Consider the following 19,320-nt stretch of genomic DNA (forward strand, 5'->3'; position numbering starts at 1 on the left):
GTGTAATTCTGGGAAGAGTTCAATGTCCACTTAAACACAATGCAGAATTTTAGAGGAAATCATTATACCACACTGAACTGGAAAACTAAATAGAAATAGCCTGCCACACTCCAATTTGTAATTACTATCCCAATCTTCCGCTTATCAAAGAGAGAGGGCCTGCAGTGGTACTTTATTGACTCCCTCACAGTTGATTATACAATCTGAAAGATTTTTCTATTGCTGCCATGAGGGGCCCTAACTGTCATTACTGTTTCATGGGAGCAAGAAATTGCCACAGTAGGTACCAACATACATGCTCGTAGCTGTTCTTCTAAGACCTTGTAAAGATTGTGAGAAACACAAGGAAACTACAGAGATTTTTTTACAGTAAATGTGTCTGAAATTATAAAAAGGCTTACGACAAAGGAATAAATGCATCGCTGATACCTTGAAGCTCATCAGATACAATCCAAAAGGGAAGCTTCCACAGCACAACACGACCAGTGGTGGGAATAGAGACTGAAGAACTCGAGGTCCGGGCTGCCTGCCAACCACGGGCTTTAAATGGTTGCAGAATCCACTTAAGAAGCACTGCTGAAAAGATAGCGAGCGTCCCCCTTACGACAACAAGAGGAGAATCTAGTGGAAATGGCAAAAGCCCGGAAATTCTTATTCTGCAACTGATATTTAGGCCTTTCTGCAGCATGACAAATAGGGCAAAATATGAAACTTTTTCACAGTGATCTCTTGGGGAATACCTCATTCTCTAAAAGGGGTGGAATAGTTGAGGAATAGACTAAGAAGTCTGAGACAATTGGTGGCTGAATCTGTGCCGAACCCTTAGCTTGTTGTACATCTTCCTGGAATCAGCAGTTTGGGTTGCTCTCTTTGCTGCCATTGTTCCCAGAGTTCATATCCTACAGGTGGAAGCTGGAAAAATCTAATCACTCTGTACCACGTCTTAATCATCATTACAAAGACATATATTTACACTGTGCCATACCATTGTGACATTTGCCAAGAAAGACTTATCAAGCAACCATATGTGTGAAACCACACAATGCTTGCTCAACTAAGCAAGTAGACACAATTCGTGCCCGCTAGGAACCTGAAATCTAAAATGGACAACAACATGGTATAGATAAACATTGAATAGTAGTGGTTTTCAACTTTGCTACGTCTACTCAACTCTACAGTGATGCTAAAATTTATAATTACCAATAATAATAAACTATGAATTAAGTAATTATCCTGAGATGTGTTCAACTATTTTCCTGTGAATATCAAATGCTTGAAGGGTACAAATCTAAGTTCAAAGGTGAAACAGAAGGGAGAGGCCTTAGGGGAAAGACTGTGTGCCCCATGTGGGACAGGGCCTGTCCCTGACCTGATTAACTTTTCATTCATTCATTCGGTTGATTGTATTTATTGAGTGCTTAGTAAGGTGCTCAGCATACAGTAAGCGCACAATCAACCGAATGAATGAATGAAAGGTTAATCAGGTCAGGGACAGGCCCTGACACTTAGTAACTTAAATATCTTTTATCTACCCAGGACCTAGAACAGTGTTTGGCATAGTAAGTGATTAACAAATACCGTGAAAATAACAATTGTGACAATAGTAATAATAAAAAATGAAGGCTTAGTTGGGGGAGGCTCTTAGAGGAGATGTGATTTTAGTAACTGTCTGAGGTGGGGAGAAGCAATGTGGCTCAGTGGAAAGAGCACGGGCTTGGGAGTCAGAGGTCATGGGTTCGAATCCTGGCTCTGCCACTTGCCTGCTGAGTATGGGCAAGTCATTTAACTTCTCTGTGCCTCAGTTCCCTCATCTGCAAAATGGGGATTAAGACTGTGAGCCTCACGTGGGACAATCTGATGACCCTGTATCTACCCCAGTGCTTAGAACAGTGCTCTGCACATAGCAAGCACTTAACAATTACCAACATTATTATTATTTTTATGATCTGTTGGATATGATGGATGAGGGAGTTGCAAGTCAGAGACAGGGTATTGTAGGGACTCAGAGGTGACATAGATGAGATCAAGGTTCATTGAGTAGATCGGTGTTAGCAGAGCAAAGTGAGCATTCTGGGTTGTAGTAGGAAATCAGCAAAGTAAGATAAGAGGGGACAAGGTGATTGAGAATGGTGGTATTTATTGAGTGCCTACTGTTAGCAGAGCCCTGTAGTAATCACTTGGGAGAATGCAATACAATAGAGTTGGTAGATATGTTCCCTTCCCAGAAGAAGCAAGTCTAGAGGGGATTAACAGATATTAAAATTATGGATACATGCATAAATGCTGTGAAGCGGAGGGTGGGGTGAATAAGAGGAGCTTAAAAGGTACAGATCTAAGTACATAGGTGATGAAGAAGGAAGAGGGAGTAGGGGAAATGAGGGCATAGTCAGGAAAGGCCTCTAAGAAGATATTTGATTTAATAAGACTTCTGGGAGGTTATTTGATTATAATAAGGCTTTGAAGATGTGGCGAGTATTGAATGGTCTGTCACATTTGAAGGGGAAGGGAGTTTCAGGCCAGAGCCTCGGGTTGTGGAAAGGACATAGGCGAAGGGGCAGCGGAGAGCTTAAAAAAACGATAATGTCAACGAGAGAGGTTTCAGTGATGGCGAGGAGGATCGGTGATTGTGGCAGGAATGAGTCAAGGTTGAAGGGAAGCTTTCCAATGATGGAGCCGGTTCCAGAGGTTGCACTTGATTGAAGGTAGGGAATGGGGATTGTGGATGGGAAAGGCTTGAAGGCTGGGGAGGAGTTGGATAAGAGTGAGCTGACGGGGGCCGGCATAACTTGTGGAGGAGAATGAGGAGTGGTACAGGGAAATAATAATGTTGGTATTTGTTAAGTACTTACTATGTGCAGAGCACTGTTGTAAGCGCTGGGGGAGATACAGGGTAATCAGGTTTCCCACGTGAGGCTCACAGTTAATCCCCATTTTACAGATGAGGTAACTGAGGCACAGAGAAGTGAAGTGACTTGCCCACAGTCACACAGCTGACAAGTGGCAGAGCGGGGGTTCTAACCCATGACCTCTGACTGCCAATCCCGGGCTCTTTCCACTGAGCCACGCTGCTTCTGGGAAGAAGGGACAGGTACAGAGAAGGACAGGAAAAGGACTAGGGGAGGAGGAAAGGAATACCGTGAGGTGTGGGAAAGGGTTGGATAGAGGGGGATGAGGGGCTGCGCTGGCAAGGAAAGAAAAGGGTGGGCTAATTGGAGGGAGGAGATTGAGTGGATGTGATGAGGTCAGAGAAGTTTAAAGGTTGTCAGCAGCAAAAACTGCTTAATCCTGTAGTTCTGTGAACTGCTGACTTTGATGCAGTACTTGGAGGGTAAAAAGGAGGCTAGGTTGATGTACAGGCAGGCAGCTGTGATACATAAAAGGATGGGGTTTTGTCACCGGGTTGTCAGACAGCCACACCTGTCCTGTGTTCTCCACTGCAGGGAGAGAGAAAATAAAGGAATGGCCACTTTTAAGCCAGCCAGGAGTGAGTTTTGTGTCCCGGTATGTGGTGAGCAGTGCTTCCTATATCAATATGGTCCTGGAGCGATCTCAGTGTCCTTGGGTAGCTCTGTTTCCCAGGAGATATTAGATGGTACTTTCACATTTCATCAGATCATGACTTTGTGAGGTCGTGATAGTGAAACCAAAGGTTGGCATATGTGACCTACCCTTGGTAGCCAGCACTAGGTCAGAAGATGATCAGTGCATTCTGGATGGGGCGGAGCCCTGAAATTATTTTATTTAAAACAATTAAAAATTTTCTTTACACAAAGCTCACGTCTGCAGTGTAGAAATTCAGCCTAAATAACCTCTTGTTTAAGAAATCGTTCTTAGGAGGAAGAAATTCCCCATTACAAATTCCCTTACACCATTCATCAAGGGAAAATAACTCTCTGAAGGACACTATCCAGGATTGAGTGCTTTGTGAAGATTTATTATTATTGTTACAATCTAATAAAACAACTATTTGTAGTTAAAACAACTATGTAAACACTTGGCCTGTCTAGTGAATAAAGGCCTCTGTGAGATAAATGGCATGTATCGGTGAGGTAAATTTACCCTTCTCAGTGCCATTATGGGATGTGGAATTGATGATTTAATAACTGGTACCTTGGTGATATAGAATAGAGAATTTTCTCAGATGTGAAGTTTGCTTTCAGGTATGAGATTTTTAACCATTTCTAACTTCGTGCCTCTCCCCACTTGAGTCCATACTTCACCCCACTGCCCGAATCATCTCTCTACAGAAACGTTCAGGGCATGTCACCACACACTCCTTAAAAATCTCCAGTGGTTGCTACCAACCTCCGTATCAAACAAAAACTCCTCTCTATTCACTTTAAAGGTCTCCATCACCTTGCCCCTTCTTATCTCACTTCCCTTCTCTCCTCCATCCCAGCCCTCACACTGCGCTCCTCTGGTGCTAACCTCCTCACTGGGCCTCCTTCTCGCCTGTCTCGCCGCCGACACCTGGCTCACATCCTCCCTCTGGCCTGGAACGCCCTCCCTCCCCACATCCGCCAAACTATCACTTTTCCCCACTTCAAAGCCCTACTGAAGGCGCACCTCCTCCGAGAGGCCTTCCCAGACTAAGCTCCCATTTCCTCAGCTCCCCTTCCCTTCTGCAGCAACTCGACTCGCTCCCTTTGCTCTTCCTCCCCTCCCGGCTCCACGGCACTTATATTAGCACGGGCTTTGGAGTCAGAGGTCATGAGTTCAAATCCCAGCTCTGCCACTTGTCAGCTGTGTGACCGTGGGCAAGTCACTTAACTTCTCTGTGCCTCAGTTACCTCATCTGTAAAATGGGGATTAAGACTGTGAGCCCCACGTGGGACATCCTGATTCCCCTGTGTGTACCCTAGCGCTTAGAACAGTGCTCGGCACATAGTAAGCGCTTAACAAATACCAACATTAAATTAAATTAAACTAATATCTATAATTCTATTTATGTATATCGTTGCCTGTTTACTTGTTTTGATGTCTGTCTCCCCACCTCTAGACTGTAAGCCCGTTATGGGCTGGGATTCTCTCTCTTTATTGCTGTACTGTACTTTCCAAGTGCTTAATACAGTGCTTGGCTCCCAGTGAGCTGCTCAATTAATATGATTGAATGAATGAATGAATGAACCATTGTTTGCTCCAGTGTGCGTACTTGTTTCTCATTTTCACTTAGCATCTTTGTGACATAGGAAATTTTACAACAAATATTTTGAAAGGTAGGGAAAATGGAGGCAAGAAAAGTTAGGTTATTTGACAAAGATCTCACTTTACCTAGACAAGAAGCATGGCTCAGGGGAAAGAGCCCAGACTTGGGAGTCAGAGGTCATGGATTTGAATCCCAGCTCTGCCACTTGTCAGCTGTGTGACTGTGGGCAAGTCACTTCACTTCTCTGTGCCTCAGTTACCTCATCTGTAAAATGGGGTTGAAGACTGTGAGCTCCATATAGGACAACGTGATTACCCTGTATCTACCCCAGCGTTTAGAACAGTGCTCTGCATATAGTAAGCACTTCACAAATACCAGCATTATAATTATTATTAACCTCTGAGACAGGTGGAAATACAATAAGTTTGTTATTTTCTCATCACTTTTTTGGCATGCTAGTTATAGAAAATTATTTTGATTCTCAATGTTATAATTCACCATTTTTAACTCATTTTGGTTCTAATGATCTTTAATAGAGAACGGGAACTATAGGTTTCAACTCAAACTTAACTTTTACTCCTCCGTTCCCTCAACCACACTATTTTCCCACCCAAAACTCTGTCTCGAGTCCCACCAAAAGCTAGCAGACCACAGCTCTCCCACCTCTTACAAACCTCTTCCAAAAAACCTTCCCTAATTAATTCCCTCTCCCTGGCACCCACCTCTGGCCATATGCATTTTTTCAGACCTTTCTTTTGCACTTGTGTATATATTATTGATTTATTTTTACTCTGATTATCATATTTATAAATGTATTTAATAATAATAAAGTTGGTATTTGTTAAGCACTTACTATGTGCAGAGCACTGTTCTAAACTCTGGGGTAGATACAGGGTCATCAGGTTGTCCCACATGAGGCTCACAGTCTTAATCCCCATTTTACAGATGAGGGGACTGAGGCACAGAGAAGTGAAGTGACTCGCCCACAGTCACACAGCTGACAAGTGCCAGAGCTGGAAGTCGAACCCATGACATCTGACTCCCAAGCCCGGGCTCTTTCCACTGAGCCATGCTTCTTCTCTATCATCTCCACTGTTTGAATGTAAATTCCTTTTGGGGAAGAACAGGATTTAGGGGAAAGAGAACGAGCCTGGGAGTCAGAGGCTCTGGGTTCTAGTCCTGACTCTGTCACTGGTCTGTTTTTGATCATTGGGAAGTCACTAAACCTCTCTGCATCTGTTTCCTTAGCTAATAATAATAATAATAATGATAATAATAATGTTGGTATTTGTTAAGTGCTTACTATGTGCAGAACACTGTTCTAAGCGGTGGAGGTAATGCAGAGTCATCAGGTTATCCCGTGTGAGGCTCACAGTCTTAATCCCCATTTTACAGACGAGGGAACTGAGGCACAGAGAAGTTAAGTGACTTTCCCACAGTCACACATCTGTAAAATTGAGATTCATTCACTGCCTGTTTTCCTTATGGGCAGGAAATATGTCTGCTAATTCTGTTGTATAGCGCTCTCCCAAGCATATAGTACATTGCTCTTCAAATAGTAAGTGCTCAGTAAGTATGATTGATTGGTTAGATTGTGAGCCTCATGTGGGACAGGGACTGTGTCTGACCTGATTGTCTTGTATTTACCCCTGTGCTTAGTAAAATACTTGGCACGTAGTAATTGCTTAACAAATATCACAATTATTATTATTATTAGAGACAGTCTGTAGAATGTAAGCTCCTTGTGGGCAAGGATCAAGACCGTCAACTCTATAATAATGATGATAGCATTTGTTAGGTGCTTACTATGTGCAAAGCACTGTTCTAAGCGCTGGAGTAGATACAAGATCATCAGGGTGTCCCACATAGGGCTCACAGGCTTCATCCCCATTTTACAGATGAGGGAATTGAGGCCCAGAGAAGTTAAGCGACTTGCCTGAAGTCACACAGCTGACAAGTGGCAGAAGCGGGATTAGAAGCCGAGACCTCTGACTCCTAAGCCCAGGCTCTTTCCACTAAGCCACGCTGCTTCTTCATTGTACTTCACTCTTTTCAAGTGCTCAGTACAGTGCTCTGCACAAAGTAAGCACTGAATCAGTGCCTTTGATTGATTGACTGAACATGCCTTGTGCTTCTCTTAACACTTCCTATATGTACCCAGTGGAAGCTCAGTGAATACTATTACCACAACCCATAGTTGAATGAGATTTTGTGACCATCTCCGTCTCCCTAAGCATTCACGTGCATCCCCTATGTATTCAATGTTTACGCTTCTCTCGAACTCTCACATCCATGAGTGATTAGCGAAAATTCCGATGGTGACTGCATTCTTGGATTCTTGTTTTGTTTTTCAGTCGCAGTACGGAGCAGTGGTCTCAGCCAAGCCTGAGCTACCTGTCTTTTGCACGCCTATCGATCTCGTGGACATTAGCGTAGAAATGGCTGGGCTGAAGTTTCCAAACCCTTTTGGCCTCGCCAGTGCAACCCCAGCGACCAGCGCATCGATGATCCGTCGCTCTTTCGAAGCCGGATGGGGCTTTGCTTTGACAAAGACATTCTCCCTTGATAAGGTAAGGAAATCGTTTCGGAATCAAGTAACGTTTGAACATTTAAAGGTGGTCTGGGTATCATTGGCAAGAAATCTATTCATGTGACCAAGGAAATTATAGGTGTGAAACCGTAGCATTTCCATTACGTGCCTGTGCCCTTTCCTGGATTTGAGGATTGCCACGGTTTTTGGAGAACCCTCAAATGGAGGGTGGCATTTTCAGCCGCTTGAGTATTTCTGAGTTCATCACAAAAGTTCTGGCAGTAGACAAGTAATCACTGCAAATGGCGTTTATAGATCTAATAGTTGTTTCAGCATGGTGTGTCATTTCTGTGGTTGAAGGCTACAAAAATAGTTATATGATAATAATATTCAAGTGATTACGATGTGCCAAGCACTGTGCAAAGTGCTACAGTAGATACAAGATCACTAAATTGGACACAGTCCCTCTCCCATGTGGGGTTCACAGTTGAATAGGAAAAACAGATATTTTATCTCCCTTTTACAGAGGAGGAACCTGAGGCGCATAGAAGTGACTTTCCCAAGGTCACACAGCAGGAAAGTCATGGAGCCAGAATTAAAACATGGGTCTCGTGACTTTCAGTCGCATTCTCTTTTCACTAATAATGTTGGTATTTGTTAAGCGCTTACTATGTGCCGAGCACTGTTCTAAGCGCTGGGGTAGACATAGGGGAATCAGGTTGTCCCACGTGGGGCTCACAGTCTTAATCCCCATTTTACAGATGAGAGAACTGAGGCGCCGAGAAGTGAAGTGACTTGCCCACAGTCACACAGCCAACAAGTGGCAGAGCTGGGATTCGAACTCATGAGCCCTGACTCCAAAGCCCGTGCTCTTTCCACTGAGCCACACTGCTTCAGGCCACTAGGCCACACTGTAGCCACTAGGCCACACTGTCCACTCGGGAGGTCACTGGTGTGAATTAATTCAGATTTTGGAAATATGCTGGCTGTTCCGACCCTATGAGATTCTAATTCTTGGAAGCAAAGCAATAGTAATTGCAATTCATGAAAGATATTAGAAAGGAAGATGGCTCTCCTCTAGTCAATGTCTTGTGAAGCAGTCAGAGGACCTGACCCCATTGCAGTTGCCCACAAGCCAAATAGGAAATTTGAAACTACTTCATCCCCACTCTAGTGCACTAAATGAAAGACAAATTTCATTCGGATGGAACTGTTCTTGTCATGAATCCATCACCAACACCCAGTGGTGAATAGCTGCAAACTCCCCAAGAAATGATAATAATAATAATGTTGGTATTTGTTAAGCGCTTATGATGTACTGAGCACTGTTCTAAGCACTGGAATACGTACAGGGTAATCAGGTTGTCCCACTTAAGGCTCGCAGTCTTCATCCCCATTTTACAGATGAGGTAAATAACTGAGGCACTGAGAAGTGAAGTGACTTGCCCAAAGTCATACAGCTGACAGGTGGAGGAGCCGGGATTAGAACCCATGACCTCTGACTCCTAATCCCGGGCTCTTTCCACTGAGCCATGCGAATGAGTTGTGTGGTTTAGGGACAAAGGCCTTCCATCCCAAAAGGTGTTTTAAATCAACAAATATATATCCTTTGATATTGTACTCCAGTTGTGTAAATAAATATGGAAAATATCGTTATCCCACAGTGCCAGGGAAGATGCAAGCATCTGTGGCTCAGTGACCTCATCTGTAAAATGGGGACGAAGACTGTGAGCCTCACGTGGGACAACCTGATCACCTTGTATCCCCCCCAGCGCTGAGAACAGTACTTTGCACATAGTAAGCGCTTAACAAATACCGTCATTATTATTATTTATTGTACTTGACATCTCCTTTCTCTTCTTATAAGCCAGATGCATCATTGCTAGTTGCCATGGATGAAAAGCCATGTGGCTTCTTTCGAGGCTTTTAGCCTAATACATGGAGCAGTCTATTTTGGTTTTTCTTCCCACTGGCCTTGCCCTGGGTCCGAGCGCCATTCATTCAGCAAATGCACTGTGTAGCAAAATAGGAATATGCAGGCGTCTTTGCAGTAGAGCATTTTCAGGGTAGGAATCATGTCTACCAACTCTTTTGTTCTCCTCTAAGTGCTTAGTCCAGTGCTCTGCACACAGGTGTTCAATAGATACTACTATTGACTAATTATATGCAATATATATATGTATATATATATATATATACTAATATATACACACACACAGAGATACACACGAAACAGCAAGGTCTAGTGGAAAGAGCATGGGCTTTGCAATCAGAGGACCTGGAGTTTAATCCCTGTTCCACCACTGGCTTTGCTGTGCAACCTTGGACAAGTCACTAAATTCTCTATGAAATGGGAATTCAATACTTGTTTATTTTTCTACTTGGACTGTGAGCTCCATCCTGATCATCTTGCATCTACCCCAGTGCTTAGTAAAGTGCTGGGCACATAGAGCTTAACAGATATTACAGTTATTACCGTGCTTTGTCACAGTGAATGTACATCAAAGATGATGTCATAATTGATCTTTAAAAATGATTTGAAATCCAAATCATAGCAGCTGAATCAAAATACATTGACAAAAGCTTTTAATTGCCATACATCATATAAATATAAATATATCGATAGATATAGATGCACCCCTGAAATTTAGTAAATAATAATTTTTTTAAATGTGGAAACCTAGCAAATTGTAGAAATGGAGACACTCTACTTTATGGAAGCTTGTCCAAAAGCAAAGGGAATAATAGAAAGCAAACACGCTCCATTAAACACATTCCCTTTTCCCTCCTTCTCTTGGATCGATAGCCAGTACTTAGGCACAAGCCATCGTGGCTATCTAATTATGGCCGTATTGCATAGATGTTTTGCCCAAGTGTAGAGGAATAATAGGGAATCAAATCTAACCAAAGGTTCCTAGATGGCAGAACTTTATTAGTGCGTAACAGAAAGTATTTTGAAGAGGTGGTTTTTAACCCAGATGTTTATGGAGCATACTCTATCTGAAGAACAAACCACTAAAGGGGTAACATTTTTATTGAATCTAGGGAAGCAATGAATAGAACATATTTAAATCAGATCCAGATGATCAATATATCCATTCATGACAACAAGGAAGGTATAATATTGATCGTGTACATGGCATTAATTTTTAAATTAAATCTTCAGGAATAAAGTTGAATGGCCATTGTGAATAAAAAATGATGAATTCAAGGTGATATCCATTAAAAAGCATAGCTTTTCTCAGTCGCTTTGATTATTTTCAAAATGTAAGCAGCTTTGGTTAGTTCAGGGGTGCAGAAGAAGAAATCTATAGAATGATAGAAATGTTTGTTTTGTTTTTAGCTGTTTCCTTTGCTTGTAAAAATTTAATTCTGATTAATCAGGAACATCTGTCTTTACTCTGTTAGTGACATACATTGATTTGTGATGCTGTCGCTTTCAATAACCTAGAAGCGGTTGCCTTTATTAGGAGCTCCAGCAGAAATAAATGCGTAGGCCAACTTCTTTCTAAATCTCCCATTTGTTTTCAATCTATCAATTCTGCAGTCGGCATTGCTGGTTAAAAAGTAGGGCTGGGAACAAAGGCAAATTAAATAGGAACTCATAAAATGGAAGCCAGAGATGCTTTTAGGAAGTGGGTTTAATGGTCATCTTTTATAAAAGGGATTGTTTTCTGTTTTTGCAGAGTGTTTTGAATAATATCTTTCTATAAATCGTAATTATTACAGGGTATGTTTTTATCCATTATATGGATAATTGTTATTTATATCGTATTACATAGTCATTTATTCCAGGTTTTCTTAAAAGAGCCATATCTTGTTATGGACTATTCAGTTTGGCCCATATTCTGGCATGAACAAGATGACTTATCGTGAATCTATAAATATTGCCTTGTTTATATCAGTGCACGAATTACTCACGCTTTAGTCTCGTTGTATTGATACAGTGTTTTAGCACACACACCTAAGTGTTATGAACATGGGATTTTCCAAAGTCTTAGCCTTTTGCTGAAGAAACTTATTAAAAATGTACATATTTGTGTGGCATTACAGCATACTAATTTAGATTAAACTAGTTATAATTTATGGTGCTAAGCCAAGAAGCTACTTAAGATGCATTAAAATTCAGAACCTTGACATTTGAAATTCGGATGTTCTTAATATGACAAAGGTTATTCTATGGAGTTTTGTTATCATATGAAATATTAATATTTCACAATAGAGTTTTGATGAAGTACAATTTGCCTAGCTTGCATATGATAAAGAAATTAAATGCTTACCAAGGGAGTTCAACAAGAATTAGGCCCCTGCCTGAACATCTGCTTGAAATTTTATTATCCAGTCCTACTGAAGACGTTGCTCCCTCGTTGTCTTTCTGGATTGACAGCTGAATATTACACTGATTTCTGCAGGAAATATGTTTAGGTGAACTTTGTTTCTTTTTTTAGGAACTCGGAACGTGCATTTGATTTTCATCCTCTACTTTTGGATTTGTTTTTATACTCCTGACATTTGTAGATGCCAGATTGAGGTCTAATACGCAGAAGAAGCTTTAGACCATTGGTTGAACTGAAATGCCAGTTGATATCTCAGTAAACAGAAATATTATTATTCTTTATTGTGCAGTCTACATAAAAGTTATATGTGCTTTCTTTAGGGAGGCAAATGATCGGATTGTTAATGTCAGGTAGAAAAAAAGTCTGTTTTCCTCTGTGTTGAAGAATATAGAGGGTTGACTTTCGATTAACCACATTCTTCTCACGAAAATTAGTCTTTCAGATGTTTCCTAAAATACCCAAATTGCTCTCCTGGACTCAGCTTAAGCACTATTTTATAAAATGTTCAGTTGATATTGTGATAAGAATATGAAATTCAAAATAATTTGAATATGGTAGCTAATATTTTTTGGAACGGAGCCATACCTCTTGAAAAAACATGAATAAGATAAAAAGTATAGTATCTCTGAGAACAAAACAAAGTTCAATTACCATGGAAACCGATTTGATTCTCTAATGAATTGTCATGATGAAAAATGCACAGTTATTAAGCTTTTCCTATTCATTTTGAAATTTTAAGAAAAAAACAGTCTATACATATTTGACATTCTCTATCAGTAATGCTGCCATAAGTTAGACTGTTAGAAATATAATTCATTGGACACTCACACACTTCTTGTAATATGATTAGTCAAGTCTTTGTTGCTAAAAATACTAATACGACCTGGAGTAGGTCGTATCTTTGAAGTTCACTATTAGAAAGGGTCTTACATAGATGGGTACTCAAATATTTATTCAAGGGTAAAGACATCGGTTTGAAAGCTTAAATGTTTGTTTTAGGGTTTTTATTTTCAAGAATAATAATGAAGACTGTCAATCAATCAGCAATACTTATTGAATACTTACTGTGTGTACAGCACATTACTAAGCTCTTGGGAGAGTACGATATAATAGAGTCGGTAATCTCTGTGCCGGCCCACAAGGAGCTTACAGTCTCCAGGAAGAACGGACATTAAAATGAACTATATAAAGGGGAAATAGAATATACAAATATTTTCATAAGTGTTGTGGAGCTGGGGTGGGCATCAAAGGTGAGAACAGTCACAGAGGGGAGGAGGGTTAGGGGAAATGAGGCCTAATCAAGGAAGGGCTCTTGAAGGAGATGTGACTCAAGGAGGCTTTTAAAAGTGGGGAGATTGGTGGATTGTCAGATATGATCAAGCGAAGGAGTTCCAGGACCAAGGGAGGACACGGGCAAGGGGCTGATGGCAGGATAGACACGGTCGAGGTGCAGGGAGTAGGTCGGCTATAGAGGAATGATGCGAATCGGGTTTAGTTAGATCTCTGAGGTAAGTCAGAAAGGAGAAAGCTGATTGAGTGCCTTAAAACTGATAGTGTAAAGAGACTTTGAGTTTTGCTTTCCTAAAGCATTTTTAGGAAAATCCATCGTGCTTTTGTAGTGGTAACATACTGTAGTGTAAAAACATATGCTAAACATTTTGTCAAATATAGACCTGTTCTACAGAAATATCCTAGAAAGAAGTACCTCTCCAATAGATTTGAATAATCTCTCCTTGAATGATACTTCTAAGTCCATTATGCTATTCTACAATTCCTCTCGCCACAGTCGAACTGGTGCTGCCATTGCTCCCCATGCATAATTGCTTTTAATAGAAGCTTTTTAAGTGTAAAAGAAAGAAAGGTCATGCAGTCACACTGCATCTTTATTGCAGTGATGTCCATTGAGACCATTCTACTTAATGGTACTATCCCTTCACTATTTCAGAAGGCTTCCCTGAGACAGTGAAAAAAAGTTTCATTTGCACCAAGATCGAAATTCTGAGTACCTACAAAACTCAAGGTGCAAAGACTCAAAATATATATGTGTGTGTGTGTGTATATATATATATATAATTCCGGAGCCATTCTAGATACTATCAATGAAACTAGAGGAAGAACAGCCTATGAATTTTATAAAAGATTTTGAGATGACTGAAATTCAACGCATCTGTAATTTAATAGTTTATTTTAGTCGCATCAGTTGAAGATATTCTTTTCAATTTGTTGGTATTATCCTGAACATCTAAATTTAAGGACCTTGGTAAAAAAAAAATGACTTGCAGGACACATTGGACATAAGTACAGTACATTAAGAAACAGTGTGACATATTGAATAGAGCAGGGGCCAGGGAGTCAGAAGGAACTGGGATCCAATCCCAACTGCTTAGTACGGTGCTCTATACACAGTAAGCACTCAATAAATACTATTGAATGAATGTAATCTTGGCTAGGCCATTTAACTGCTGGGTGACTTTGGGCAAGCCACCCAACTTCTCTGTACCTCACTTACCTCTTCTGTAAAATGGGGATTAAATCCATAGGAATTATTTGAAACATGTACAGTTGTCAACCTGATGAGCTTATGTCTACCCCAGTACTTAGTATAGTTCCTGGAACAGAGTTAAGTGCTTAACAAATACCATAAAAAAGTGCCTTAACTTCTCTGTGCCTCAATTTCCTCACTTGTAAAATGGAGATCCAATATCTATTCTCCCTCTCAGGCTGTGATTCCCATGTGGGAAAGGTACTGTGGCTGACCTAATTGATATATCTACCCCTAATTAATATACCTAATTAATATATCTACTACTGCTTTGAACAGTGCTTGACACATAAGTGCTTAACAAATACAGTAATAGTGTACATTATAGAATGAAAATATTTGACCTAGTGCCATTGATCCCCCATGCATTAAATTAGTGACTGTGGATATCTGTAATAGTATCTGCACTACAATCTGTAATCTGTAATACAAGAATGATCTTGTATTAGGACGCAACTAAGGAGCCATCTTTTAAATAGATCTTCATTTCAGTATTTTGGTTGGTCACTAGGAGTAATTTTACTGTGTCCCAAAGGGAAAGCTTGAGAACGAATAAAGAAATACTTTATCCGGGTTTGGTGTACTACCCTCCCTGGATATTTACTTGTGTTTTTCACAACTAAAAGTTCAGGCTACATTTTTTAGGGGACCCTTTCATGTTCTAGCAGAAAAAAATAACTGTGAGACAGAAAATGAACTGTCTTGTCTTAGGCTGTCGAGTCATAATAATAATAATAATGATGGTATTTGTTAAGCGCTTACTATGTGCAGAGCACTGTTCTAAGCGCTGGGGTAGACACAGGGGAGTCATCTCCGGCCCATAGCGACATCATGGACACATCTCTTCCGGAATGCCCCACCTCCATCTGCAGTCATTCCCACAGTGTATCCATTGAGTTTTCTGGGTAAAAATACAGAAGTTGTTTACCACTGCCTCCTTCCGAGCAGGAGACTCAAGTCTCCACCCTTGACTCTCTCCCAGGCCACTGCTGCCCAGCACAGGGGAGTTTTGACTTGCAGCAGATGGCCTTCCACTCACTAGCCACTGGCCAAGCTAGGAATGGAATGGACAGGCCTCTGCTTGACTCACTCACTCCCGTAGTCGAGACTGGTAGAGGACTGGAAATCTTCAGGTGTGACCCTGAGAGGGGAAATGAACTGTGTTCGCTTAGTAATTATGCTTTTGATCTGAAGGAATTACATATAAAGCTGTAAAGCCAGAGCAGGGTATACCATATTTCTGAGAACCATTCAAAGCAGTTTACTCTGTTTGAAAGTTGATTGTTTAATCTATCATAACTCCCAAATTATACATATATGTATATATATATTTCCAATTGATGGACAATGTGAAAATTGTTTTAACCACAGAAAGGGAATTGTAATCGATGAAATTTGTTCTGAATTTTCCTTCAATTGGCTGAAAATATATGCTATATCTAAATTATGTGGATATAACAGCAACCTAGACTAATTTGTTTTCCAGTATGCCATACAAACCATTGTCCCTTCTATTGCAGACTGGAATTTCACATGTGTTAAATCAAAAATAATTTAGAAAAGTGGACATCATGTGAATCAATTGGACTTCTAATGAGAAAATATATGTGCAGCGTAGATTTACCTGTGGATCACTTTGACATAGTGATGGGGAGAAAAAAAACCAAAAACTTATTTGGATCCTCTTTTACTGACTGGTGTTAATGGAAATGGAAAATTCTGGTTCCATAAAGTATATCCTATTACTTGATAAATTAAGTCTATCCTTATAACTCAATACCGTTTTAGAGATTGCAGTTCAACCAATTGAACAGCTGCAAGGTTTGGTGGTTTTTTTAAATTTTTTTTGTGGATGAGTAGATTTGACACTCAGTGTTCATCAAAGGTTTCCTTACCTAATCCTAATCCCAAATCAATCATCATTAATTAGGGATGGCATTCCTATCAGATTTGCTCATCTTGACATTCCTTCATGATAAGAGTAAGAACCCTAATCTCTTCTGAAATTCATCTATGCTGCCTGTCCACTACAAGTAATTTGTATGCATGTTCAAAGATTTACATTTAAGTTGTTAATTGAAGATTTACAAGGTTGAAAAAAGTATTTTTTTCAGCCAAATGAAGTGACATCACTTGCCTCACCTCTTCCTGCTTATACATCTGCATCCTGCAGCTTTTTCACCTTACCTGTTCCTTCCTCTACTTTCTCACTCCTATCTTCTAAACCATCTTAATGAAATCAATCCTAAAGATCTTTTCTTCTACTCCAACAAATCACTCAAATCCTAAAGACAAAATTCACTTTGGACTTTGACCAGGCAAATGATCCTACTTATGTAGTACAGTAGCAATATTTTCAATTCGTGGAGCACTATATTTTCCTAAATGATCAGACACATGCTATTTTATTTTAGCAAGAATACAGTACTCTTTTATAATACCCGTGATGCAATAACAAAACAATACCCTTTTCAGAAGGATAGTGGCAACTTTTTCTCTTACTTCCCTTTCTTTTTTTCATGATATTTGTTAAGCGCTTACTCTGTGCCAGACACCATTCTAATTGCTGGGGTGAATGCAAGCCCATCAGGTTAGACACAGTTCCTGTCCCACATGTGGCTCAGAGTCTTAATCTCCATTTTACAGATGAGGTAGCTGATGCACAGAGTAGTTCAGTAACTTGCCCAAGGTTGAGAAGCAGCGTGGCGCAGTGGAAAGAGCACGGGCTTTGGAGTCAGGGCTCATGAGTTCGAATCCCAGCTCTGCCACTTGTCAGCTGTGTGACTGTGGGCAAGTCACTTCACTTCTCTGGGCCTCAGTTCCCTCATCTGTAAAATGGGGATTAAGACTGTGAGCCCCACGTGGGACAACCTGATTCCCCTGTGTTTACCCCAGCGCTTAGAACAGTGCTCTGCACATAGTAAGCGCTTAACAAATACCAACATTATTAAACATCAGACAGGTGGCAGAACTGGGTTTAGAACCCAGATCCTTTTAGCTCCCAGGCCCATGATCTATCTACTAGACCATGGTGCTTCTCCTGACCCTTTCAATATTTTCCAAATTAAAATAATAAGGAACAAGTTATTAAATTAAAAAGAAAAGATCTTGGTTCCTTTATAATCTTCCAAAATATGGAATTGGTGCTTTTTTGTATGTAACATAAAACCATCAGAAATTTATTTAGTACAGTGCTCTGCTCATAGTAATTGCACAATAAATACTATTGAATGAATGAATGAATGAATGAACTATTAACCAGTATTGATGGACACCAAGCAATACTCTTCCCCTATTCAAAACCCTACTTAAAGCTCACCTCCTCCAAGAGGTCTTCCCAGACTGAACTCCCCTTTTCCCTCTATTCCCTCTACCTCCCCTTCACATCTCCTCAGCTAAGCCCTCTTTTCCCCCCTTTCCCTCTGCTCCTCCCCCCTCCCTTCCCATCCCCTCAGTACTGTACTCGTCCACTCAACTGTATGTGTTTTTGTTACCCTATTTATTTTGTTAATGAGATGTACATCACCTTGATTCTATTTGCTGTTGTTTTAATGAGATGTTCATCACCTTGATTCTATTTATCTATTGCTCTTGTCTGTCCGTCTCCCCCAATTAGACTGTAAGCCTGTCAAAGGGCAGGGACTGTCTCTATCTGTTACCGATTTGTACATTCCAAGCGCTTAGTGTTCTGCACATAGGAAGCGCTCAATAAATACTATTGAATGAATGAATGAACCAATGTGGTATATGAATACTTCAGAAAATGCAGTTAGTGTGAGCTTAATTAATTTTCTTTCATCATTACATTACTGATTTGCCTGGCTTAGTGGCAAGAACAAGGGCTTGGGAGTCTGAGGCCATGGGTTCTAGTCCTGGTTCCGCCACTTGTCTGCCCTGTGACTTTGGGCAAGTCACTTCACTTCTCTGTGCCTCAGTTACCTCATCTGTAAAATGTGGGTTGTCTGTGAGCCCCTCGTGGGACAACCTGATGACCTTTGACCTACCCCAGCACTTAGAACAGTGCTTGGCACGTAGTAAGAACTTAAAAATACCAGTATTATTATTATTATTATTATCAATTTGAGGACATACCTGTTTGAAGTTGGGTAACATTTGATTTCATTAATGTTTGGCTGCCACTTCCAGTTCCATAAATGGAGTGAGACACTCCTACTTCCAGGTGGCAGTAATCTTTTAGACCTTTGGTATGAATCTTCTTTGAATTTTGCTGTGGGGTGGTGATCGCATCATCCCGTATCAGGAGTCAGAAATGTCCGATGGTGTAATTAAAAGATTTCTTTAAGTACCAGTAAGAGAACCAGAAAAAGTATTAGATTGAGTTCTACATTAGATTGTTTAGAGGCATTTTTTTTTAGTGGTAAGCAGAGTGAAATTGGGCACTCCTCTAGACTTTTCTCTGACCCCTAAGAGAACAATTGTACTATAATGCTGACAAGATTGGGATGGGGGTTCAGGATTTACCGTGGCTGTGCGACTAAGTGATGTAGAAGCTGTTTTATTGGAAACACAGATCATCTTTTCCCACTGTGGACAGAAGAACAAAATAATAATAAAAGCACAAGATAATCAGGTCAGACACAGTTCCTGTCCCATAGGGCTCACAGTCAAACTAGGAAGAACAGACATGAGCCCCCATTTTACTCTTGAGGAAACTTAAGCACAGAGAAAGTCATATATTAGGCACCAAGCAGAGACAGGATTAGAATTCTGGTCCTGACTCCCTTTCCCCTAGATCTTGTTGCTT

At 40.6% G+C, this 19,320-nt stretch overlaps 1 protein-coding gene across 1 annotated transcript in view; it reads left to right on the forward strand.

Annotated features, from left to right (window-relative positions):
• Window positions 1–19,320, forward strand: part of DPYD (dihydropyrimidine dehydrogenase) — an 832,560-nt gene that overhangs the window by 433,218 nt on the left and 380,022 nt on the right. The window contains exon 13 of the mRNA XM_029062931.2: window positions 7,501–7,716. Coding sequence (XP_028918764.1) covers window positions 7,501–7,716 — 216 coding nt within the window. The remainder of the gene's footprint in view (window positions 1–7,500; window positions 7,717–19,320) is intronic.

This window comes from Ornithorhynchus anatinus, chromosome 4, assembly GCF_004115215.2.
Source record: "Ornithorhynchus anatinus isolate Pmale09 chromosome 4, mOrnAna1.pri.v4, whole genome shotgun sequence".
Lineage (NCBI taxonomy): Eukaryota > Metazoa > Chordata > Mammalia > Monotremata > Ornithorhynchidae > Ornithorhynchus > Ornithorhynchus anatinus.